The 27557-nt window shown below is 38.8% G+C and overlaps 1 protein-coding gene across 1 annotated transcript in view; it reads left to right on the top strand.

Moving 5' to 3' along the window:
• Positions 1 to 27128, top strand: part of LOC108679955 (sodium/potassium-transporting ATPase subunit alpha) — a 43736-nt gene extending 16608 nt beyond the window's left edge. The window contains exons 4-8 of the mRNA XM_018168702.2: positions 16575 to 16655; positions 21432 to 21560; positions 22662 to 22865; positions 25245 to 25358; positions 27042 to 27128. Of these exons, the coding sequence (XP_018024191.1) occupies positions 16575 to 16655; positions 21432 to 21560; positions 22662 to 22865; positions 25245 to 25358; positions 27042 to 27092 (579 nt within the window). The 3' untranslated portion in view covers positions 27093 to 27128. The remainder of the gene's footprint in view (positions 1 to 16574; positions 16656 to 21431; positions 21561 to 22661; positions 22866 to 25244; positions 25359 to 27041) is intronic.
• Positions 27129 to 27557: the final 429 nt, after the last annotated feature.

The raw sequence follows: 27557 nt of genomic DNA, 5'->3' as shown, positions 1-27557 counted from the left end.
GGCTTTGAAGGGCTTTCAAAATCTTTAATTTTGACACGCTTTAAATGGTTATTAATCAATAGGGAATGATTTGTGTCGTTCAAAAGAATGTTAAGTTGCATTAAATAGTTTATTTCTCAAATATAAATGTGTCCTTTCATATTTTATTATGCCTTCTGCTGCAGAAACTTAACATTTCTTACATCAATGGGAAAATTCTTTCGAAAAAAAATCCAATATAAATGAAGTGCTCGACATTCCGCACTCACCGGGTACGCATTTTCATCTGTGACAAAATTGAGAATTTGTTACCCTTGCCGACATGAAATGCCAATCATTAGCTATGAAACTTGTAGATGAAGTTTCTTCAAACGTGTTAGGTACCGTTAATTTATGGCTATAAAGTCGTCTTCCTCTATAGCGACGACGATGTACAGATCGTTTGCGATCATATTCACAGCTGATACACGGTGAAAAAATTCGTCCTGTTATGGCGCGTTCGCACTGTAATTGCGATAAATCTGAGGTGATTTCTCAGAAAACATAGAAGAACATTCCAGCGTGATCGTGACACATGCACGATTCGCGTAATTCGCAAACTGCTGCAATTCGCAAAGATACCATCAGGATATGGTCAGTTCTGAGTTCGTCTTCGTTATCGAGGCATCTTTGTTTGGTTTTAATAAATGTAACTCTTGTTGTACTGACTTTACTTGTCAGTCTTGTTATTGTTGCTGTGACAAGAGGTATATTTGTATTTGTATTTGTATGATTTAACAAGCAACACTTAATTAAAGTTAAGCACTATGTTAATTTAAAGCACTCTATGTTAATTTAGTAACCTTAAATGGATTTAATTGCTCTAAGTTTTGCCAATGATTGCGCACTCATATTTTTTCTGCTGAGCGTGTACTTTCTCATCTGAGCGTGTACTTTCTCAGCTGAGCGTGTACTTTCTCAGCTGAGCGTGTACTTTCTCAGCTGAGCGTGTACTTTCTCACCTGAGCGTGTAGTTTCTCACGCACTGCGCTCGTTACTGCATTGTCTTTTGAGAGCGGCGCTTGTGTTGACTGTAGCGCTGCGTGTTCGTCCAATATTTGCTTGTAAGGCTACCACCGCCGCCGCCGTCTGCTGCTGTCACTGCAAGTTCTCGTCGTGCAAAGGTCTTTAGTCGCAGCGGCCAGACTCACGCTCGCCTCCACTATGTATGTGTGAGTGTGTGTATGTGTGTGTGTCTGTGTGTTCGCATGTTCGTCAACACGCCGGCTAGGTGCTATAGTGGTTGTTGCCAGGGGGTTGGGGAGCGGCCGCCCCCCTTCGCCCGCTTTCGTTGTACCGCGCTCCTGATGGAATTTGCTGTACCGGCCCGAACCTGTCGCTGTTCCTTTGATGGTCTGGGCCTATACTTTCAAAAAAAGTTAAGAGATGGTAAGTTCATCAGCCAATCATTGACGGCCTTTCAAGCAAAATCCACCAATCATAGACAAGAAAATAGAGCGTAAGTACTTACGTTACCTTAGCGAGTTTTGAAAGTATGGCTACTTCCTTTGATGGTCAGAGCACTTCGTGCACTGTACATATATGTACAGCTCGTTGCTCAAAAGCATGCGCAAATGATTACCTTTTATGTATTTATGTTCGTCTCGAATCCGAGGCACTCGAAACATTAGCTTAATTTCCTGTTAAAGTCATATCCATGACTCGCAGCGCAATCGCACGGGCACTTAACTACAGCTATTTATATCTGATGCCTTATATAGTTTGAGACTATTCAGGAGACGATTAAACTGGTTTTAGTTTGTGTCTTTGGTATTGTATTATATTTGATTTAATTAACAAGAGATAGAAGTTAGGCCGCGTATGAGCGAGCCTCCCGATTTTTGGTGCGAAAGCTTGGCTGCTAACTCAAGTGTCTCGTGCAAAAACTGGTGTAACTGCTACCATCTGTGAGCCCTGCTCGACTGCTGCCTGATGCCTGATGCCGGCTTAACCCTCAACCGCAGTGAAGAAACACTGCTGTTCAGTTAACACTTTCTCTCCAAAACTCGTCCTCCATACGCAAAATTAATGGGTTTTTTCCCCTCTTAAACCTCGATATAATTTCCAGGAAATTGTGTGCGCCTTTCTACTCCAGCTCGTTTCGCGATGTTTATCAAATGCGCCGTGAAATGTATATATCTGCTGTACATTTTGTTCTAGAATTTGTCTGTCAACATTCCTCACCTCACATCCTAACTCACAGACCTCTTAACCCGTTTAATAATTAGCATGGTTAGTTCAACACTTTCGAGGCGCTTATAACTTCTAAACGTCTTTTGAATTATCTTTATAGTACCATTTCTTCTTCTGCTTCACACCTTCATGGTCCTGTAAGAAAAAGTACGTATATAAGTACATACCTGTTCAATGTCATTACTTAAATCATTAACGGTATCTGACCAGTGTCAATGATCGGGTCATTGACTGCTACTTTTGGTTCACGGTAAAATCTCATTCGCGTTCAAATTTAACTAAATTTTCTTGACAGTGATCAGGAGGTCAAACTAAAATCCAGTATGAAGCACAACATCGTGTGTCAGCCACTCGGTAACCGCCGTCAGCCATTCGGTAATCGCCGTCAGCCAATCGGTAACCGGCGTCAGCCATTCGGTAACCGATGTCAGCCACTCGGTAACCGGCGTGTGCCACTTGGCGTCAGCCACTCTGCAACCGGCGTCAGCCACTCTGCAACCGGCATCAGCCTTGATCGCTTTCTAATGTCTGGACTAATCGTTGTTGCTTGTCGTGCGCCGGAACCTGTCGCCTCCATGAGAACTGTCGGAGACATAGGATCTGGTATTACAATGGCGCCATTGTGCCGTTTTTTTATCATTCTTGTAGTACGTTTTTGCTGAATTAGGGTACGCACACAGTGAAAGCAGGTTGCCAGCGTGCTGGTTACCTGCTCAGGCTGGTGCCTGAAACTATAGAATACAGAAGCCTGTTCGTACAGGTTTTCACTGTGAACACTTACATTATTATCCTATGTTCATTCTTGTAGCAGGTTGGAGCAGGTTGCCCGCGCGAGAAAACCTGCTTTCACTGTGTGCGTACCCTTACGTACTGTTGCTGGTAAAACCATCATTTTCTCGCCGCCACTTAAGTATTTTATTCACCAGTACGAGTTCGGATGCAACAATTCCTACTTCCATGAAATAAGTTCCCTTCATGCTCGAGAGGTTTTCTTCTTATCTGCAAGACCTGAAAACTGATACCATATCAGACTACCCACAATCTTTTGTGTCTGGTGAATGTAGCGACATAATTTTTTGTGGCTTGCCTTGTATGCTTTTCTTCCACTTCTTGTGTTAAGGCGAGCGAGTATCTTGATAATTCTTCCCACTCAGTTCTAAATAATTTTATGTTCTTATCGTATTTTGTCGCTTTAAATTTTAATAATTTATCAGTGGTACTTCCATTTCATTTTTGCTTTAGTGTTTTTCTCGCATCACTTGAAGGTAGGTGCCACTCTCACTTGTCTTATCTTCTGGGTTTGAGCGCAATTTGGTGAAAAATATCTCGAGTTCTGTAATCGTATTTTTTGGTCTCTTTAGATTAAAAAATATTATAATTGCAGTTGTTTTGAGTAGTCACAATCTTAAAATGCTCCAGCAGACGACCGAGTCCTAACTCTTAAATTTTGCGCTCTCCAGACGCCTAAATTGAAGCTGGTCTGCTACGCGTCTGTAAAGACATATACTTGAATGTGATAAGGCGCTACAAAAAGCGCCTCGCTATAACGACTAATTTCAACATTATAGGCCATAAAGAACTGCTTAGCACGTCAAGCGACCTCAATAAAAGTTACTTTCTCTTCCTCCAAGTCTGTTTCGCTCCCCTACTTCTGGTACTCGTCTAATGCCAGCCTTGCAACACCCATTCAGACAGGCCACGTTCAATGCCAATCCACCATTTCACTTCGCTCTCTAACTCAAGTAAATAAACTTTGTACCCTAAACGTTCAATGCTGAGAATTATTCGCCCTCTGAGAGGTCATTGATACGTCCACGTTCACTTTAGCTGGAGAAATGCGTCCCCATGGAGTGCACTATAAATTATGGCTTTGACTGCAGGAGTTATTCGAAAGTACAATTTATTTCCTTACTACATAACTGCTTATCGTGTTTTATGTAAAATTTGTCATTTTCACGACTGGATTATGTTTTAAAGATATATATTGATAATTTTTGTGCTCTAATTTTTCATATGAAGGCAACGGATCGAAGCGCGACAGTCAGGTGAATGTGTGAGCGTTTACTGACCTACTTGAATGTCGATGCCAAAATATCCTCATATTTTAGCGCCTACGACCACGTCTTGTCTCAGCGTCGGGGAAATGCCACTTGAAGTCCTGTCACCTGCCTTTAGCGGCTGCGGCTACAGCCACATTTTCGCAATTCTCGCTTTTTATTTTCACTGAAAATTTTTATTTTGAACTCGTACTCATACGCTCAATATATTCCCGTATCACTGTATCCTTGATTGCTCTTAAGTTAACTCAGAAAATCTCATTTACTCACAGAGAAGAAAAATCACAGAAAATCTCATTTACTGAAGATAGAAACCTAGAAAGTTTTTCTCCGTTTTGACCATGAACTATCAGTTGATGGTGATAGTATCATTCTAAGTTGCAAGACTACGTCGTACGTAGAGCTCTCATACTTGCATGCGTTAGCAGAAGTGGTGGCAGCTGTGGTGTTGGCAGTCGCCTGACAAGCAGTGGGCTCATGTAGAGCGAGCTAGAGAATGGGGAGGGAGCCCACGTTATGTTTTTATTTTGGTCTTTGTTAGCACAGTGAAGAATTGAGGCCTCATCTGCTGCGCCTGAGATGAGTCATCAACAGGTACTCGTTTACAGGTTTCACCGACCAGTGAAATATTCTCTGTTAGGTTTCATCATCGTACTCACCACACAAAAATAGATTTGTTTTTTTCTAGTTCAATTGAGTGCGTTTGCTGGATTGTGATTGCTTTTAAAGCTGCACAATTTTGAATAGATAAAAAATAATACGCACGATTCATTTCCATTCGAGGTTAGAATAGCGAAGAAATGTTAAATAAAGCTTGGGCCTGTCACACTTTGACTCGGAGCTTCTTGGCAGAGCATTTATTTTGAGGCATCGCAATACATGGTGAACATTTCTAACTGACATGATGTACTGTAAGTAAATATGCTGCTGAAGTAATGAATAAATGTCGCGTCAGTGTCCACCGGCTGAAGTTGTCTGTGCAGGAGATGGTATAGCCAGAGCTGGGCAGCTCTACTTGGAAATGTAGCGGCGCTACCGCTACCGCTACATGCTCTAAATGTAGCGGGCGCTACCGCTACCGCTACATGCTCTAAATGTAGCGGGCGCTACCGCTACCGCTACATGCTCTAAATGTAGCGGGCGCTACCGCTACCCCCACTAGATTGTAACGGGCGCTACCGCTACCGCTACATTGCCTTAAATCCTTAAATGTAGAGCCGCTACCGCTACCGCTACTGAAAATGTAGCGGCCGCTACATGTAGCGCGCTACTGCCCACCTCTGGGTATAGCCGTGCTCAGAGTATTTGGCAGTGTGCTCGGAATCTGCGATCATTTTTATATCATCCGTCGCTGTGGACTGCAACAATGCTTTGTGTGGCTGTCGCTCACGCGCAACCAAATGAGCTTACTCTTGTCTATATAAGCGTGAAGTTTGCTGACAGATGTGTTCCCTGCATAGAAAATAGAAATTCTTTCTCGCCTGCCATTCGCTGACAGCAATGTTGAATAAAAGTTAGTTATTGTGTTTCTGTTTCTTATCATGATCTATGCTCATACTTTCAAAAAAAGTTAAGAGATCGTAAGTTCATCAGCCAATCATTGACGGCCTTTCAAGCAAAATCCACCAATCAGACAAGAAAATAGAGCGTAAGTACTTACGTTCACTTAGCAATTTTGAAAGTATGCCCCCCTGATGCGTATCAAGGGTTAAAATATGCTAATAAATTCTGAATTGAAAATTCCTCCTATCTACTCTTATGAATAGAGTAAATATGAGTTTGGATCTAATTGAAATTTAGAGCACAAGACGAGTGTGGTACGTGCAGGTGTAGAGGTGACGACGGGTGTCGTGGGTTGCGTGCCGGACGCCACAGCCCCGCCCTTGTTTCCTGTAATTACATGAGCTGCCGTACTACTTCTTCTTCTTTTTCTTCTTCTTTGTCTTCTTCTTCTTCTTTTTCTTCTTCTTCTTCTTCTTCTTTTTCTTCTTTCTCTTCTTCTTCTCTTCTTCTTCTTTTTCTTCTTCTTTTTCTTCTTCTTCTTCTTCTTCTTCTTCTCCTTCTTTTTTGTATTATTCTTCTTTTTCTTTCTTCTTCTTCTTCTTCTTCTTTTTCTTCTTTCTCTTCTTCTTCTCTTCTTCTTCTTTTTCTTCTTCTTTTTCTTCTTCTTCTTCTTCTTCTTCTTCTCCTTCTTTTTTGTATTATTCTTCTTTTTCTTCTTCTTCTTCTTCTTCTTGTTCTTCTTCTTCTTCTTTTTCTTTTTCTGCTTCTTCTTCTTCTACTTTTTCTTCTTTCTCTTCTTCTTCTCTTCTTCTTCTTTTTTGTATTATTTTTCTTCTTTTTCTTCTTTTTCTTCTTTTTCTTCTTTTTCTTCTTCATCTTCTTCTTCTTGGTCTTCTTTTTCTTTTTCTTCTTCTTTTTATTTTTCTTCTTCTTTTTCTTCTTCTTCTTTTTCTTGTTCTTTTTCTTTTTCTACTTCTTCTTCTTCTTTTTCTTCTTTTTGGTCTCGAGCTGGAGACACTAACAAGTCCTATTCTTGCCACTCCATGTCAACTTGGCAATGCTACTTGTGACGTCGCGGTGACTACAGAAACTGCTATTAGCTTTGTGGCATTAGGGAATCTTGTTCCTTCATATGTATGATGAATTTCGTAATTAGTTCAGTCGCGCGTCGCTCGTTATCCAAGAATATCTGCAATTGGACGCCTGTCGTTGGCTGCCATATTAGTTATTGTCGTACTTCTTAGCATATGTACGTTATTTTATATATTTATATACTAGCTATATATTTATATAGCTAGTTTTAGGCTTCTTTAATTTTTTGGTGACGCAGCGAAAAATTTAAACTAGTTTACTTCGCTGAGGCGACTGGAGTTGATCGCAAGACTTAATTTTCTTTTCCTTGAATCGCGAGACTTTCCTTGATTTTCTGAGTAAATTTGCTGACTCAGCAGCTCTCCGGTCACCGCTGCTGAATCCCATCAACAAATCGAAGAAATGGCACGTGTCTCTTAAAGATCCGTCAGAACTTCGATCTCATTTTCATATGATTTGCGGACGAAGTCCCTTCATAAGAACAATTTCATGATGAGCAAATTTCGTTGAAAATTGTGTAGCTCTTGCAAGAAGGCAGTTATTTGATGGCAAAACGTAAGCGCGTTCTAAATGTTGACGATGATTGAAGAGAGATGTGCAATTCTTTATTAATGCAGGTACGATCACACATATCCACACAACAGGCACGGTTACACAGGTGCACACAGCACGCACGATCACACACGTCCACACAGCAGGCACGATCACACATGTCCACACAGCATACACGATCACACACGTCCACACAGCACGCACGATCGCACAGGTGCACACAGCAGGCACGATCACACAGGTGCACACAGCACGTACAATCACACAGCACGCACGATCACACACGTCCACACAGCACGCACGATCACACAGGTGCACACAGCACACACGATCACACACGTGCACACAGCACGCACGATCACACAGCATGCACGATCACACAGGTGCACACAGCACACACGATACGTCGGTCGCCAAGGCACGTATAGTGGTGGAGTCGCTGGCCGATGCTGGCCTGGAGGAGAGACGCCCGTCCGACTGGCGGGCGAGAACCGGCGCGCTCAATACCAGCTCTGACCTCTGCTGCCGCACTCGCTACTGCTGCTGCTGCTGCTGCATGTTGCTGCTGCTGCTGCTGATGCTGCATGTTGCTGCTGCTGCTGCTGCATGTTGCTGCTGCTGCTACATTCTGCTGCATGTTCTTCTGCTGCTGCTGCTATATATGCTGCTGCTGCTGCTATATATGCTGCTGCTGCTGCTATATATGCTGCTGCTGCTGCTATATATGCTGCTGCTGCTGCTATATATGCTGCTGCTGCATGTTGCTACTGCTGCATGCTGCTGCTGCTACGTACTACTATATGCTGCTGGTGCTGTTACATGCTGCTGGTGCTGTTACATGTTGCAGCTACAAAAAACTGCTCCGCAATACTCTCATCTCCCTTGTCGCTCAAAAGAACAGGTGACTTGTTAAAATACTCAACGAATTCAAATTTCTCTAGTCTTTCTAAACTAGTCTGATTAATTATATAAACTCGTATATCAGTAGTCTGATCTGATCACATTTTTAAGAGCTAAACTTCGAAGGAACAACTGCTTTTGCTGGAATTTAAAATTGTTGGTAATCTCCAAATATGAACTTGTGCTAAGGAGTGCTATTACACGTTAATCCGCACTGCGTTGACTAAGCTATTGATTTATTTCTCAACGACCTAAAATCATGACAATAACGATATCGAGCCTCCTCTTTCTTATAGATTTTTATAGGTTTTCTTATAGATTCTTGACAGTAAAAATAATAACTTAGGAAATGACGTCATGTGGCTTTACTTAGCACCAAAGAATTTTACTATTCTCATAGAACTCTTAGAATGTTCGCTTGTTAACTATTCTCAAAGAACTTTTAGAATGCTAGCTTGTTGGAAAAAGCCGTATGATTCATTTATGTGGCGTTTCTCCAAGTTTACGCTTGCAAAGTACTGCAATTTACGAGCAAGTTACCAGCCAAGAAGTTTTTGGTCTTGTAAAGTCCTTGCTACAGTCGTGTTGCCGGCTTCGGTTCAGCTGTCGCACCATGACTTGCCAATTTCCTTAGCAATAGCAAAGGTCGACGCTACTTCGTCGGTGCGATTTATTTATATAAATTGGGTTTTCGCGATTGGGTTCGCGAAATTATTTATATTGGAAGGTCGACGCTACTTCGTCGGTGCAATTTATTTATATAAATTGGGTTTTCGCGATTGGGTTCGCGAAATTATTTATATTGGGATTGGGTTCGCGAAATTATATTTATATAAATTGGGTTCTTTTCTCTCTATCTCGGTCTTTGTTTTATAAATGTTCTATAGAGATATTCGTTCAACCGCATAGAAATTTTTTTCTACCCCACACTCCTCCATTCTGATATTCGTCAACCAGCTCGCACTGACTCATTTGTTTTAATTAGCGTCGCTAATTAAGATCTTGTGAGGCTTCTATCTTCTCACTCTAATTATATTATAAGATTAGAGACGATTGACGCCTGATACGATCATTATTCATTGCATATATCGCGACGTAAATTTAATAAGAACAAAGTCGGTACGATTGGGCTGACTAAAATCACCCAACAATTATGTATTAGAATGAAACGATTGACACCTGACAATCGTTTGGTTTCTTGCGCTGCTATGCATTTGATTAGCATAAAACCTATCACGTTAGCATAAAATCTATCGTGTTAGCATAAAACCTATCGTGTTAGCATAAAACCTATCGTGTTAGCAGCATAAAACCTATCGTGTTAGCATAAAACCTATCGCGTTAGCATAAAACCTATCGTGTTAGCATAAAACCTATCGTGTCAGCATAAAACCTATCGCGTTAGCATAAAACTTATCGCGTTAGCATAAAACCTATCGTGTTAGCATAAAACCTATCGCGTTAGCATGAAACCTATCGTGTTAGCATAAAACCTATCGCGTTAGCATAAAACCTATCGCGTTAGCATAAAACCTATCGCGTTAGCAGCATAAAACCTATCGTGTTAGCAGCATAAAACCTATCGTCTTAGCAGCATAAAACCTATCGTGTTAGCATAAAATCTATCGTCTTAGCAGCATAAAACCTATCGTGTCATAAAACCTATCGCGTTAGCATAAAACCTATCGNATCATTTTTTATATTCCTCGTCAAAATCATTTGTTATATTCCTCAAAATCATTATATTCGTCAAAATATTTTTTATATTCCTCGTCAAAATCATTTGTTATATTCCTCAAAATTATTATATTCATCAAATCATTTTTTATATTCCTCGTCAAAATCATTTGTTATATTCCTCAAAATCATTATATTCGTCAAAATATTTTTTTATATTCCGCGTCAAAATGTCGGATTGGTTTCCCCGCCATTTGTTAAAATTTTGATTCACGTCAAAATAATTTTGTATATTCCTCAAAATCATTATACTCGTCAAAATTATTTCAGTGCTCAGGCAGCGCTCGCTCAGTTGTCGCATTATTAATAGGTTTATTATTATTAATAGGTTTATTACTCGCCATTTGTAAATATTTTGATTCTCGTCAAAATCATTTCAGTGCTCAGGCAGGGCTCGCTCAGTTGTCGCAGCCCATTTACCCTGGCTGGTGACGCCCCAAGCTTCGTATCATTAGCCTCCGCCTACTTCTGCATGTGATGTCTAACCTTTTCTCGGCCGAGGGCAACACTCGTCGTGCTATTATATATATCGAGGGCCAAAATCTGCCAGTTTCGGCGCATAAATTTAGTCAAACATCGATATTTTGCTCTAGTGACTATAAGAGATAGTAACGCTTTTTTGTCGTCCAGAAAGAAACGGTAAATGTCGAAACTTTTTTTGAATCGTACATCAACTGCCATCCATGGAGATTAACAAGTAATATATTTATTCGTTATTCTTACGTAATTGATTGTGCGCAATCCTCCTTTGTTGCTGTTAGCGATCGCAGAAGTTATGGGTTGCTGTGGCGCTGGTAAGCTCAGCAGTTATGGGTTGCTGTGGCGGCGGTAAGCTCAGCAGTTGTGGGTTGCTGTGGCGGTGGTAAGCTGAGCAGTTATGGGTTGCTGTGGCGCTGGTAAGCTCAGCAGTTATGGGTTGCTGTGGCGGTGGTAAGCTCAGCAGTTATGGGTTGCTGTGGCGGTGGTAAGCTCAGCAGTTATGGGTTGCTCTCAACCTGCTGGCTAAGAAGCCAAGTCTCCGGCTGGTCGCGTGCCAACTTCACCTCGCTTTGCCGGGCGGCTTCCAACCCTCCCACCTCAACCTAGTCAGCCTATACCAGTTCATTCTTTCTATTTATGTATATTTTTTTCAGGCACAGGTGCATGTTTTTTTTTGTATTTTGACGTTATTTTTAATGCAGTCTATGATGCAGGGATTGGAAATAATTTGATTCGAAAGGGTATAAGTGCGAACGTTCTCTGACTGATTGATTTGCGTTCCTAACTGGTTTCTATTGCGTTCCGAGTGTAAACCTTACATGACATTCAATCGCTGAATCACTTATATTCTTTACACGTTATGAGTGATCCAAAATTCCATATTTGTCGAAAATGCTTCGTGCACTAAGCATTGTTTCATACCAATGCAGTGCTGATGCCGCTTGTCTATTTCGTACATACCCGATTTTACGTTCAGTTGGTCACTTACTAGTACGACCAGCTATACTAGTGATGAGTGTCATCTGACCATCTAGTAACTAATGCTTCATGAATTATTACGGGAATTGCTAAGAAAAACATCCACCATCACAAATTATATATTTTCCTTTAGTTAAGGCTCGACTTGAACTGTGGTAGCAAAGTTTATCACGATATGCTATCACATTTATCAGTCAGATTGTCAAAGATCCCCTGGCGGTTTTGTGGCCTAAGATAAACGCATATAAGTCGCTTCTTGCACAGCCAATGCGGCCTCTGAAGGATCCCATTCACCCGCAAGCGTCACTCTCATTAAGATCCTTTCATTGAGCCATCTATGTGTCCATGCATTTAGACGTGTAAAATGTTGAGCTTAAATGTGCACTTTATCACAGTTAATCTTTTACTCTGCATGATTTTTAAATACGAACGCTCTCGTCAATTTCACCCATTGATAATTTCAAAGAAAACTCTTGTCATTGTTTTGGTATAATCTCTTTAAGTAATCTAATCTCTAGCATCTGTTATTCGATATGGCGGCACTTATTATAAATGGTTGGAGCATGAATGAGAGCTTTGTTAATGAAAGCGGTTGCTCTCTTGGATAGAACTTGTTAAGATTGACCCGAATTTTTTTCTTATGCTACGAGTGAGATGAAGCTACATTACTATATATTGTGGTGCACTTAATAATGCCCCTTCGTACACATATAATATTCATATGTGGCGATATTCTCTTTAATTTTGCTATTACGATGCAACAACCTTGAGATAACGAAATTCTGAAACTTCATAGCGCTCGTGCTCCGCTGTTCTTACCTATAACTAAATTTCAAGCACGAGTCGTCAAACTTTAAGAAGTTACATAAAGTTACAAGTCGAAGGACATCAAGTTGTTTGAAACATACCCTTGAATGTTACATAAAGTTACAAGTCGTAGGACATCAAAATATTGTTTGAAACACTCTTGAATGTCCTGTGAAAGAACTCGGCATCTTAAAATGATGTGGATTCAAATTGTTTGAAACACTCTTGAATGTCCTGTGAAAGAACTCGGCATCTTAATTGGATTCAAATTGTTTGAAACATTCTTGAATGTCCTGTGAAAGAACTCGGCATCTTAAGATGATGTGGATGACCTCGCAAGTGGCGTGTGCGCTGGCATAAGTCAGGCCAGCGATAGCATCTAAACATACAGCTTGTGTCACCACAATTCTCCTTGCAATGTATCTTTCTTTGTCTTGCAACGACCTATACTAGAGAGACGTGCTCCTCTGGCAAATGTTATCAAAAAACTCTAACTCAACATAGCCTCGATCTCGCTGCGAATTCATTATGCAATTGACGTTGACGTAGCGTTGATTAATCATGTTTCAACGTAACCAACGTTTTATCAGTCATTTACCTCGAAGGTTGTGATTTGTGATTTGCTGTCGTTACTCCGCTGTTATGTATATGTAGGGAAGTTAAGTGGAGTTAAGAGTTATGTTTATTCTTACTGCGTCAGTATTGAATATCCCCGGCTGTAAATAAGAAAATGTAGGGAGTAATATTTGTGGAGTTAAGAGTTATATTTATTCTTACTGCGTCAGTATTGAATATTGCCGTCTGTAAATAAGAAAATGTAGGGAGTAATATATGTGGAGTTAAGAGTTATGTTTATTCTTACTGCGTCAGTATTGAATATCCCCGTCTGCAAATAAGAATTTATATCACCTCGTTTGGTCGATTTACTGATGAACTAACCCGCATGCCAGGCCCACAGCCTGCAGTTCAGTTTGCATTCGCTTGATCGTCAGTCGTAAATACCCTTTGATGCCATTGGTAAGCGCTGCATTCTCTCTGATGTCGCTATGCTGCATTGTTGAACTGCTGTGCCCTTAATTTGATGCCATTGGTAATAATAATCACATTGTTAATCGCCCTTTGATGCCATTGGTAATAATAATCGCCTTGTTAATCGTCCGTTGATGCCATTAGGTAATAATCGCCTTGTTAATCGCCCTTTGATGCCATTGGTAAACGCTGCATCCTCCCTCATGTCGCCATGCTGCATTGTTGAACTGCTGTGCCCTTAATTTGATGCCATTGGTAATAATAATCACATTGTAATCGCCCTTTGATGCCATTGGTAATCGCTGCATTCTCTCTGATGTCAGTAGTACTTATATTATCAGTCTGCTTTTATCGATATAATGTTAGGTCTTGTTTAGGTTTTATGTCTGTCTTAGAATTTTGATATAATAGTAGGATTTTATTCATTTTTAGTTTTTTCGAACTGATGATGAAGCTGGACTCCGAAACGTTTTCAATATCGATATGGTGAATTTGCTTGGTCTTTTCTTTGTTTTTAAATTCTTTGCTCCCTGATGTCGCTATGCTGCATTGTTGAACTGCTGTGCTGGTGCTGGGGTAGTGAGTGGGTCGTATATATTTATAGGGTAAACTTGTCAATTCATTATCCTCTTATATTTTAGATCAAAATGTTTTTTTAAAACGAAATTGGCTCTGCTTGTGCAGGGGTAAGGCGTGGGTCGTATATATAGGATAAACTTGTCAATTTATTATCCTCTTATATGTTAGATCAATATGTTTTTTAAAACGAAATTTGTTCTGCTGGTGCATGAGTAAGACGTGGGTCGTATATATACGATAAACTTGTCAATTTGTTGTCCTTTTATACATTTGAACAATGCGTTTTTTATAACGAAATTGGTTCTTGCCTTGGATGGAATTCGCCGGTCGCTGCATTCTTGAGTGTTCTATAGATATTCTTCACAGACACGCTTCTTCAGACAAGTGTTATATATATACTCAACTCTCTCCAAGACAACTTGAAATATTTAAATACAAGGTGAATAATCGACTTGGAAACAGGCTGTGTTAGCCCATTGAAAATCTAAATACACGAAACTGCCAACTGCAATTGACATTTAATGTATACATTTTTTGACGTTTTACCCTGAATTTTATTCAGTCTCGTTATATTGCTATATTCATTGAGGTAAAAAGACTGGTTAAGACCAGACTACAACTCGTGAAAAATATCTCTATACAATGTTCCCGGAATAGGCAAAACGTTTTTCCTTGTGGTAGATATGCGTTTTCTCATCCAACCTTTTGTGTGTTAACTCGATTAACTGTGTTGTGTGAGTGGCCGGCCTCGTGTTTGAATACCACACAGGATGCTCATGCCACCGCCACATGTCAGTACTCATCAGGTTACTGAACTTGCCTCACCCCTATACTGAATGTGTATCGTTTTATCACTACTGAAAAGGGAGGTTGTCAGCTATCGTTCGGTGTCAAGTAGAACTGCTGTCTAGGCTGCTTTCTCTGCAACGAACTGCTGTCTCTGCAACGAACTGCGGTCTCTGTAACGAACTGCTGTCTCTGCAACCAACTGCTGTCTCTGTAACGAACTGCTGTCTCTGTAACGAACTGCTGTCTGCAACGAACTGCTTTCTCTGTAACGAACTGCTGTCTCTGTAACGAACTGCTGTCTCTGTAACGAACTGCTGTCTCTGTAACGAACTGCTGTCTCTGCAACGAACTGCTGTTGTCTCTGTAACGAACTGCTGTCTCTGTAACGAACTGCTGTTTCTGTAACGTGAAAAGGGAGGGTTGTCAGCTATCGTTCTGAGTCAAGTAGAACTGCTGTCTGGGCTGCTGTCTCTGCAACCAACTGCTGTCTCTGTAACGAACTGCTGTCTCTGCAACCAACTGCTGTCTCGGCAACGAACTGCTGTCTCTGCAACGCTGGCTTGCATACACGTGGAAAATTTAATAAGAAGAAGGAAATATTTTGGTTTAATTGAAGGTGTAATTAATTTGCTCTATTATCTTGTTTTTGAAAGAATTTTGAAGTTTGCAACGTGTAATTTTAGTGAATGGATGAAATTTCATTTGTGTGATGACGAATGATTGGCGAAGATTTGCTGTATATTTGTTTGTGGAATACATGGATTGTCTTGAATTTATTCATTATTTATTGACTTGATGCCTTCATTCGTCAGGTTTCGCACCGGAGCAGAATTTAATTTGAATATCTCAAAATTTTGTTCTACTAATTATTTTTTTTTTTCAGGAACCTGGTGCTTTTGTACAAATTTTTTTCAAAAATCACTTCACAATGCTTATCCTGCAAATGAAATGTGCCCGTGGATCCAATAAATTTTTTATTTGCTCTTTTATGGCTGGCCTGTTTCTGCATTTGTAATTTTTGTGGCGTATATATGGTTGTTACTTGTATGAAACTTTTTGATTGATTAGCCGGTTTTGACATACGTAGTGTTTGATTTTTCGAATTCATTTATTTGTTACTAATTATAAAACTATATGTGCGGATTCATCTATTATTTTTTTGCAACGCTGATCATTGTATATATTACATTGGTTTTAAATCTATTTAGTCAGTATTTGACCACTAACCGGTTGATATTAGCTGTCGGAACCTTAATTAGCTTATGTGTAAATAGAATAGCAAGATTGAACTGAAGGCCCCGGTACAAAGGCTTCTCGTTAATGAAGGTTGACAGTAGCACCTGTTAATTATTTTTAATATCTTGGGTTTTTCTGAGCAATTTATACCAATTCTGATCAATTTGTGTACCAATTCAAGCATTGGTATATAAAACAATGAATAATCGGTTACTTCGGGCTCGTAATTTCATTAATGTCGTCTCATTATTTTTTTTTATCAAATGCATTCACCTCGTTGGTATCATAATATCATTATAAATCCTTGCTTACATGTTCCAAGTGAGACTCGTTTATATAGAAACATTTTTCAATGTGGTGTTCATACTTGTGGCTCATACAATTTTGGGTTTCAGATTTAATTCGTGGTATTAAAATCACTCAATAAATGCGCTTAACATTCTTACCAAATTGATTCAATATTCTTTGGTTTCTGAAGACCACGCCCTATTTTCCTCGATCTTTATGCTAATGTAGTGGACATAGTCTGTTTTATTAATTATTTACTTGTTTTGCATATTTTAAACTTTTTGAATAATTTTGTCCTAATTTGACCATTTGGTTTGGTATTCTCCCTCACGACAGACCGGCCGTACAGATTCGTATCGTACGGCTACTGACCGCGCTGTACCGGACGATAACCGCACGTTCAAAGGCGATCCAAAGGTATTATTGCAGAGCACCTTAGGCGATCCAAAGGTATTATTGCAGAGCACCTTAGCCGATCCAAAGGTATTATTGCAGAGCACCTTTGCACCCTGTCTCGGACAGACGACACTTGCACACATCACATGAGGAGGGAGGCTTTGAAACTCTTCCATATTAGTTATGATATAGTTCTCAGTTATGTTTTGTTTATAAATTATTACCTATAGTAGATTCTTCTGACCAGGGGCCATACTTTCAAAACTCGCTAAGTGAACGTAAGTAGTTACGCTCTATTTTCTTGTCTATGATTGGTGGATTTTACTTGAAATGCCGTCAATGATTGGCTGATGAACTTACGATCTCTTAACTTTTTTGAAAGTATAGGCCCTGGACAGATTTGGGAAAAAATCTGGGATTTGATGCTGATTTTGTCTATCTTTTGATGATTTAATTGAATCTCATTTAGTTGCCAAAAGTTGACTCGCCTTTCTCGTTATACTCTTATCAGTTCGCTAGTTAATCACCTAGCCTTTTAAAGCATAATTGCGGCTAATTCTATGCCAAACAATTGTGTTGATAATAGTGAAGAGTTTTCAATAGTCCCTCCCTTCTCGAAGTCACTGTGCTAATAAATGTTAGCACTTCACGTTTGTCCACTTCTCAGAACACTGCGTATATCTAACACTTTTATTTCGTATCACTTGCCTATGTAATTAACGTTTTCACGAAAGCACCAGTCGTTGTACACGCACTCAAGCCTTTGTCACGAAAACGTTCCCACGAAAGCACCAGTCGTTGTACACGCTCTTCTTCGTGTACACGCACTCAATCCTTTGTCACGAAAACGTTCTCACGAAAGCACCAGTCGTCGTACACGCTCTTCTTCCTGTACACGCACTCAATCCTTTGTCACGGCTGCGTGCGCTCGGGTTCGATCGGTTCTTCACTTAATTAATTTTTATTGAGGTTCTTCACTTATTTTTTATTGAGGTTCTTCACTTATTTTATTATTAATCCTTCACATATTATTTATTTATGTCATGCGCTGCGACACTCGTCAGTTCGAAGCTATGAGACGTGGTCGTCAACGTATCGCAGTTGTAGTATACCACAGCGTAGCCTATTTATAAGCAATGTCGGCTTCTTAACTGGGTCTAACCGGTTCTTATTTTTGCTTTCTACAGTAATGGCCCTGCACTATATGTGGTGACTTCTGACATTACTCATATGTTCCTGTCTTCCGTGTGCTTTTTTACAACGACTCTTATATTGTCTATTTTTTATACTTTCTTTTTATTATTATTATTTTTTTTGTTACAACGAGTCGACTTTTTTACTTTTTTTTACAACGACACTTATATTCGTGTATGTGGGACTTTATTATTATTATTATCCAATTTTCGTTACATCGACTCGTATATGTGCTACTTAATATATTGCTTTATGATATGTCTTACGTGTGTTTTTTGCTACAACGACTTGCATTCTCTAATTTTTTGCTATTAAATACGCTCTCCTTTTCCAGAACGATTTTCTTCCGTCATCATTACATTAATTTCGATGTAAACTTTTCTCAGTATCGTTTCTCAATTCCACACACTTGACTGAAAGCTTAATATATTCGCGCATATTTTCTTCAACCAATTATGGACCAGTGCACCGCCTGACAAATGCATTTGAAGGCAAATAATTAATATGAAATTTTTATGATGAGTGAAATTGTAAGTCTTATGAAGCGACTCATATATAGCCTCAATGGCTACAGATAGTATAAAATTAATGAAATAAAATATCAATCGATTCATGTAACTGGACTCGGAAATACTGCAGCATTTAGTTGGACATTTTAGTCATTATACTTCACTAATATGTATGAAAAAATTGACTAGGATGTCTACTCGGAAGTACGCTGGAGCATTTAGTTGAACATTTTAGTCATTATACTTCACTAATATGTATGAAAAAATTTTTCACTAATAATTCACTAATAATAAATTCACTAATAATAATTAATAATAATAATAATAATAATTATTCACTTCACTAATATGTATGAAAAAATTATGTATGAAAAAACACAAACATGCAGTTGTAGACGACGGCTATAATTCAAGTCTAATCTTATTGTTCGATTAGTATTAATAATTAATATAATAAAGTGGTATCAGAAACAAACAATAATGTACTAATTAGGATTAGTTTTACTTCTCATCATTGTTTACTCCATTCTATGAAAATTTTATCGGGTTTTCAGACCCCAGAAGTTGTCTGCTATACTTGCTGACGGTCATCGCGGACTTTTTATACTCCTGACAATTCATTATTTCGGGAACATCTTGTGTGCCTTTCGTCTTATTTTATGTTGATTTTGTGTGACATGTGCCAGTGTATACGTGATGCAACGCTTTCTGTGACTTAATTTACCTTTGAAATGTATTGAATTTTTTTTATTTATATTATACGTGTTTTATATTATACGTATATTATACGTATTTTATATATATACGTGTATTTTATTACTCTTTAACTGCCCTGTTTTGTTAATATTTTTTCTCCTCTTCGTCCGTCTGTTTTCTACATCAATTTTCTACAGCTTACACTTACGACAAAGTATTTTTTGTCAATTGAATTGAACCTGTTTCAGTATTTATCGATTTTTATTAAATTTCCGCATTAGAAGTGCCTGTACACTATTGTACAACTTTCATCATTGTTTATTATCAGTTTAAAGAGAGGAAATAATGAGTGCTGGTCTCATGATGTATCTCAGATTGAATTGTTAGCCTAAATTTGTCCTATTTTTGACGAGTCTGTTTTTACAAAAGACTGGCGTCTTATAATGTATATTCATATTTTATGCTTCTGTTACATTAAACTTGCGTCGAATTTCTTAGCTTTTTATTCTTATAACCCATGTTTCTTCAGACGTTTATGGATTATTTGCTGATTATGTTTAATACTTTTTTATTTGAATCGTTTCATCTACTATTGCATGACTAACATCTTTGTTATTTCAATCTATATTAATTATTCAACATTTTACTGGTATAAATTGATATCTCGTGCTGTCTGTTTCCTCAGCCTCTGTGATTACAGATGCGTTTTTTATTCCAGGGATTTTCGGTACTTCTGAGGCATATTTGATCTTGTTTCTTTATCTCTAAGTCTTGCTCTTAATATTTATTGCCAAGTGCTTCATGACCATAATTTTCTTAATGTTTTAAATTGAATCTTATTAGTGATGAAAGTCTTGTTGTGCATGTATGAAGGACAGGCGGAGGGATTTCAGGATGATGTTTCATGTCTCGATACTCATTCTACCGCCTCTTGAATAACTTTTAATTTACCCGATCTACCGATGCAATTTTCTTTACTTGGTACTAAAATTATTTATTCAACTAGGAATTTTCGGAAAATTTATCTGCAGTCTTTAATCTCTTGTCTCGCCTCGGTTCTTCGTTCTGAAAATTGTGAAAGCTTCAAAGCCTCTTTTTTTTTTTTACTTGTATCCTGTCACCAACGTGTATATAAAGTGTTTTTGTGAACTGTTCTGATACTCATTAAACTATAAGATCGATAAATTTATGTCAATATCGCCTCGGTGTGTTTTGTTCTCATGCACTTTTTTTCCTCATGTCCTATTCATTCATCTAATTCAGAACATTCATTCAATCGTTCAACTCATTCAGAACATTATTCTATCGCAACGTCTGCCCTCTTTAATATTCATTTTTCGGATTAATTTGAGGTACAATATATGTACATATTTTTCCAATGATCAGTTTGAGCAATTCTAAGCACATTATACACATTTACGAACTCCAGACCTCACATCAAACAAAAGTCTGAAAAAATCAAACCACTAAAACTTGATAGGCATGACGGTACATAAAGCACTAAAATGTGAATTTTGAGCCACTTTGCCTAATTAAACTTATGAACCTACCTTGAAATAAGTGCATAAACATTATTGATTACACCCTAACACCGCTATTTCTACCCTAACACCGCTATTTCTACCTAACACCGCTATTTCTACCCTAACACCGCTATTTCTACCCTAACACCGCTATTTCTACCCTAACTATGTACGAATTGAAGAGGCGAGAAGCAAAATAGCCGACCTCTGCATGCGGTATACTGCAAGATCTTATCTAACTCGGTGGTATCCTGCTAGCGCAAGACATAGCCTCCCACACGCTTCACATATCTTGTACAATAATTTTGCAACGATATATTGTCCAATAGAAGAGCAAGTATACTGTCTGGTTAATTGCGAGAGAGGTTATCAACATTACATGCTTCTACCTATCGTTGAAGTTATTTGAATATTACTAATAATTTCTTCAATTCACTGTATTATTCATTAAATACACATCTCATTACTTTCAAGCGAAAACACTCCCTCTTCACCTGAACTCAATTAACAGAGTTGTGAAGGAATTAAGTGGGTTCAAGGTTTTAAACGCCTTCTTCTTGTATAAATTAATTATCCTCTAATATCATACATGGTTGAGCTTCATTTATCATCGCTTATCTCACACCCCCGTCCATCTCACACCCCCGTCCATCTCACTTCCCCGTCCATCTCACACCCCCGTCCATCTCACACCTCCGTCCATCTCACATCCCCGTCCATCTCACCCCTGTAGCCGCCCAAACTAATAGTATACACCTGTCTCACCCAAACCAAACTAACAGTATTCACCTGTCTCACCCAAACCAAACTAACATTATTCACCTGTCTCACCCAAATCAAACTAACAGTATTCTTGTTTCTTTCCCTCGCTGCAGTCCAAGAAGAAAGCGAAGCGGGCGCTGGAGAAGTCAGATCTGCAGGATCTCAAACAGGAACTCGAGCTCGACGAGCACAAGATTCCTGTAGAGGAGCTCTACCAGCGGCTACAGACCAACCCTGACACAGTCAGTATAATGCAATATATCTACTGCAAATATTTCTTTACATTATAATTCAGCACTGCTTTTTGCTCTACCAGCGGCTACAGACCAACCCTGACACAGTCAGTATAATGTACAATATATCTACTGCAAATATTTCTTTTCATTATAATTCAGCATTGTTTTTAGCGCATTTTCTCATTTATGAAAAAAATGCACTATTGGGCTTGCCATGTCCGTTCTTGTGTCCGTCTGTCTGTCCGTCCGTCCGTGACTTCATGTTTTCGTCGACGAGAAAATGCGCTCTCTGTCACTCACTGCGGTGAGTACTGAGTTCTTTTTTTTTTGTGAATATATGATTATCAAAAAAGTTAGTTGGGAATGAGTGTTGTTACTCAATTATGAAGAACGTAGCTACATTTTAGCGAAGAAATATTTATATATCATTTTTCTCTTTTTTAAATGAACTGCACCCGATTTACATCTGTTGTGGTCAGGAAGTATGTGTACTTGAATAACAAATAGAAAAACGGACAAAACTTTCTATCGCAAAGATGTGAAATAAATTAGCAAGAAATTCATTTTAGCATCTGGTAGCATTACAATCAGACATTTGTCTAGTGCACATGCGCTTAACTTATTTATACTTTACAATTTGTTTTACCACATGTCGCTTATTTTACTACTTCTTTTTCGAGCGTTCATATATTGTGTGGAAAAGCTTGCCCTAAATAAAAAATGTTCCACGCTCTGCGTGTAATGTTACTCATTTCTTGAACTTGGATTTTTTCGATTGTAAACTTCAACACTCTTTGTGTTTAATGTTAATCATTTCTTGTAGGTACTTGGATATGTTCGATGGTAAACTCCAACATTATTTTTTCTTTGATATTACTCATTTCTTGCACTTGCACTTATTCTATAGTAAACTGCAACACTCTTTGTGTTTACTATAACTCCTCTTTTGAACTTTGATTTATTCTATAGTAAACTGCAACACTCCTTGTGTTTACTATAACTCCTCTTTTGAACTTTGATTTATTCTATAGTAAACTGCAACACTCCTTGTGTTTAATATAACTCCTCTTTTGAACTTTCATTTATAAAACACCCGTTGCATTGCAGGGCCTTAGCTCTGCTGAAGCCCGCCGCCGCTACGAGCGCGATGGCCCTAACGCGCTCACGCCGCCCAAGAAGACGCCCGAGTGGGTGAAATTCTGCAAAAATCTCTTCGGAGGTTTCGCTCTGCTGCTCTGGGTCGGAGCTATTCTTTGTTTCGTTGCGTACAGCATAGAGAGTGCCAATGAGGAAGAACCCAGCAACGATAACGTAAGTTACTGTTCTACTTGAGTAAAACAATAATTAAAGCCATAAGCTGGACAAAAATGTATAAATGTTCTTGTGCTTTAGAAGTGCAAAAGTCGAATGCGTTAGAATGCTATTCTTTGTTTCGTTGCGTACAGCATAGAGAGTGCCAATGAGGAGGAACCCAGCAACGATAACGTAAGTTCTAAGCGAGTACAACAATAATTAAAGCCATAAGCAGTACACAAATGTATAAATGTTCTCTTGCTTTAGAAGTGCAAAAGTCGAATGCATTAGAATGCTATTCTTTGTTTCGTTGCGTACAGCATAGAGAGCGCCAATGAGGAAGAACCCAGCAACGATAACGTAAGTTCTAAGCGAGTACAACAATAATTAAAGCCATAAGCTGGACACAAATGTATAAATGTTCTTGTGCTTTAGAAGTGCAAAAGTCGAATGCATTAGAATGCTATTCTTTGTTTCGTTGCGTACAGCATAGCGCCAATGAGGAAGAACCCAGCAACGATAACGTAAGTTCTATGCGAGTACAACAATAATTAAAGCCATAAGCTGGACACAAATGTATAAATGTTCTTGTGCTTTAGAAGTGCAAAAGTCGAATGCATTAGGTACCCTTGGCTAAAATAACCTAAGATGACATGAAATACATTTTTATGCATTTTTCTTACAGGTTTACTGGCTGTGCCAGTACCGGTTTTTTAATGCCTGTTCTAATATGATTTTCTGCAGGAACTGATGGCAACAATTTCTAATGAATAGATTATTTTCATGTAGTAATATTCTTATATTTTATATTCACTTTTAATATCACTTGTATTAACTCTAAAGTCATGGGGGAGACATGGAAAGAACATGCCCGAAACTCTGCGAATCATAACATGAAACTGTCACATGGCTGCCAATATACTCGAAAGAAATAACGTCTTCCTCTACAGACACATTTTCCTTAGCCAACTCGATACATCCATTCACTAAGTATCTTCGCAAAATGTTCATCCCGAATTTATAGTTCATTGTTCTTTTCTCCCTTTTGTTGTTCTCTAAAGCTTGATTCCTATGTTCCAATAGCACTCACTAGTTAGATTTATCTGTTTTTGGCTTCGAATAATGCCATTGTAATGTAACCTCAAGAAAAAATTATTAGGTTTATTTTCTTGACAAATGAAATAGTTATAATGCCTTTAATTATCTATATGAATTTACCAGCACATACTTCATTTTCCCGTGTGGACTTAATGTGAACTTATTGCCACTGTTCCCGTGTGGACTTATTCCTACCTCATGCTATTTCCATGCATCATTAATAGGTGAATTTAATATGTTTTCTTTCAACATTGTTGCCATTAACGATTTCTCGCTGACGATGAAGAGCGTGCACGTGTTTCCCTGACAACGTCTCAAGAATCCATCTAAACTTTTATCGACGAAACTTACGTCTGAGATTTTCTTTCTTTCCATCCAAACAAATTTGTTTGGATACGAGATTTCTCAAGTTTTTTTTTCTTTTTATATTACCCAGCATATTATTCCTGTGTATGTCTAATCTTTTTCTTTTTAGAATCATTATTGATTGCCTCTTTTTACTTCAGAAACAACTGTCCTCTTCTTTAATAACACATTTAATATCATTATCAAACACAAATTTTGCCCAAACTCATGACATTTAATTCGCTAGTGAAGACCTCAGGGCGCAATAAATATAACTATGTTTCTGAACAACTATTCGCGGTTGTGCGCAGCTTTACCTAGGCATCGTGTTGACGACGGTGGTGATTGTCACCGGCGCCTTCTCTTATTTTCAAGAATCAAAAGCAGACAATATTATGGCATCGTTCGCTCAGATGGTACCTCAGGTAACTACGACATTTACTCGACAGTCCCAAGTCCACACAATTATCGTTATCACCGAGCAGTTCTCCGTAATGGTATTCCCGAACCATTCCCACTACACCCTTTAGGAACCTTACCGTTACGTTACCACTCTCCTGTCATTACTCCTACCCCTCCCTACCCTTACTCCTACCCCTCCCTCCCTTACTCCTACCCTTCCCTCCCTTACTCCTATCCCTTCCTCCCTTACTCCTACCCCTCCCTCCCTTACTCCTATCCCTTCCTCCCTTACTCCTACCCCTCCCTCTTTACTCCTTTCCCCCAGAACCTATCACTCACACAAGGCTCCTTAACAACGTTTCGACTCCTCCCGGCATCCACAGGACCATTCCACGTCTAACTAGTACCTAACCGTTTTGTTATCTCATCATTGTTGCAAAGGCGCCGTATAACATCTATCCTGGGATGTCACATCGCGGTTAAAAGTTTCATGTGTATTGTTTTAATGTATATGCACTCGAGACTGACACTTGAAGTGTTCTGACCCCACAGTTGTACCTGGGTATCGTATTAACTGCAGTCGTGGTGATCACTGGCATATTCTCGTACTATCAAGAGGCGAAAAGCTCCAGGATCATGGAGTCCTTTGCCAACATGGTGCCGCAGGTAAAGTATTTAGGCTATAAGGAGTGTCTTGTAGTTCGACAATGAACCCTCTAACACGTTTTCGTGTTAGTGTGTTGTTGCCGAAGATTCGTGTGGAAATTGTGTTGATAGGCCGCAGGAGAGTTAGTAACAGTTAAATAATATTTTTTTTGTATTATGTTCTGTTTATTTGTCTTGAGTAATGTACTGATTTCAGTTCGTTGAAAATTATATCTTGATTAAAAGTTGATGAAAACCCTGCAAGGAGTTCGCCTTCAGCATGCCAGGTAACCATTGAATTCCTTCAGGCTTCTGACATTTTATTATATCGATAGTTTAAATTGACAAATTTTAGGAACATGCTCGAAGCTAACTATGTTATATTATTTCTAGCTAATTAATTGGAAGAATATAAGAAAATTCTGAGTCATGAAAGACCTTGGTCAAAATTCCATGAGCAGGGCCCAAAAAATTAATTATCCACATTTCCAATCCATTATAAATGTGACGTATTTTTGTTGTTACTCAAAAAAAATGAATATAGTACAGTAAAGTCGAGCCAACATTATAGCAGGCTGTACAAGAAACGTCTTAATAATTAAGCAAGAACAAAAGGCAAGCGCTTGTAAGCTTTCGGGCTTACAACGATACCAGTCCGATCGCGTTTACAAATCTAGGTTCTGGGACTATACTTTCAAAACTCGCTAAGTGAACGTAAGTACTTACGCTCTGTTTTCTTGTCTATGATTGATGGATTTTGCTTGAAAGGCCGTCAATGATTGGCTGATGAACTTACGATCTCTTAACTTTTTTTTTAAAGTATAGGCCCAGGAGGCTAGGCTTCTGCAGGTGAGTTATGCTGGCAAAGCGAAACAGATTTCTGAAATATTTGTCTTTCATTTTCCAATGTTCTGTAACCTTAAGAAACCCCGTTTAATTTTCACCGACCAAATCCCTTTACGTACTCTATAGACCAAATCCCCCGCCGACCAAATCGCTTTACCCTCATTTTTCCTACTTAGTTCACGGTAAGGAACTAGCCAATCCCTTGCATGGCCGCTCGCTTTTCCCTTCTTCGTATGTAATGCTATTAAAACTCTTGTCGGTTTATATACACTAAGAGTTTTCTGTGTGGTTTATATACACGAAAAGTTTTCTGTGTAAACTTATCGTGGAAGCTGCGAGTTAACTCTCGCACATTACATTGAGTGGATGTCGTCGGACGAGAGCGAGGGCTTTTCAGAGGCGGTAAGGTTCCTGTATTTCCAATGATATATAATAGTCGAAAACTGTGGTTCTAGTGATACTAGCGACCTTTTTTTAAGTTATTGATAATGAATAGAATGGAATATAGAAGTCATTGTAAGTTTATTGATGTTTAATTTTATCCAAAAAAATGGTAGCAGGCTTTGGCAGCGATTTTTTAGAGTTAAAAACTTTCTGTAACGAAATAAATGATTATTTTTTGCATTATGACTTTCGTTTTAAAAATTGATGCAATAGTGCGCTGCCTGCCTTGGACAAACAAAATATCATGGTATTTTTTATTTTTTGACTTTTGTGTTAAAAGTTACAATAGCCTTTGACTTAAAATACAATAAAAATAAAAGTTACAATAGCCTTTGACTTACCATACAATAAAAATAAATAAAAGTTACAATAGCACGTTGCCTTTGCCAAACCTAACCGATGAATGTGCCGCAGTACGCGCTGGTGCTGCGAATCGCTTCATCTAAACTTTTTAAAGTATTATAAAACTGATATTTCTCCTACGCCTAACAAAATATCATGGTATTCTTTATTTTTTCACTTAGGGAGACTAGTGTATTTGTTGTTGTTGTTGTTGTAATTGTCTATCCTGGTAGTGGCGACTAGGTGAGGGAGACTAGTGTATTTGTTGTTGTTGTAATTGCCCATCCTGGTAGTGGCGACTAGGTGAGGGAGACTAGTGTATTTGTTGGTGTTGTAATTGTCCATCCTGGTAGTTGCGACTAGGTAAGGAAGACTAGTGTATTTGTTGTTGTTGTAATTGCCACTCATGGGAGTGGCGACTAGGTAAGGGAGACTAGTGTATTTGTTGTTGATGTTGTCCATCCTGGTAGTGGCGACTAGGTAAGGGAGAGGGTGATAGGTCAGTTTTTCCGGGCACTTGGTGCCACTGGTAGTTCCACGACCATCACTGGCTGCCACCAGTGCATTTCGGAGTGGTCCGCAATGAAA

Source organism: Hyalella azteca, unplaced genomic scaffold, assembly GCF_000764305.2.
Source record: "Hyalella azteca isolate HAZT.00-mixed unplaced genomic scaffold, Hazt_2.0.2 contig10132, whole genome shotgun sequence".
NCBI classification, from domain to species: domain Eukaryota; kingdom Metazoa; phylum Arthropoda; class Malacostraca; order Amphipoda; family Hyalellidae; genus Hyalella; species Hyalella azteca.
Note: the sequence above shows the minus strand (reverse complement) of the source record. Positions and strands in the feature narration are given on the sequence as shown.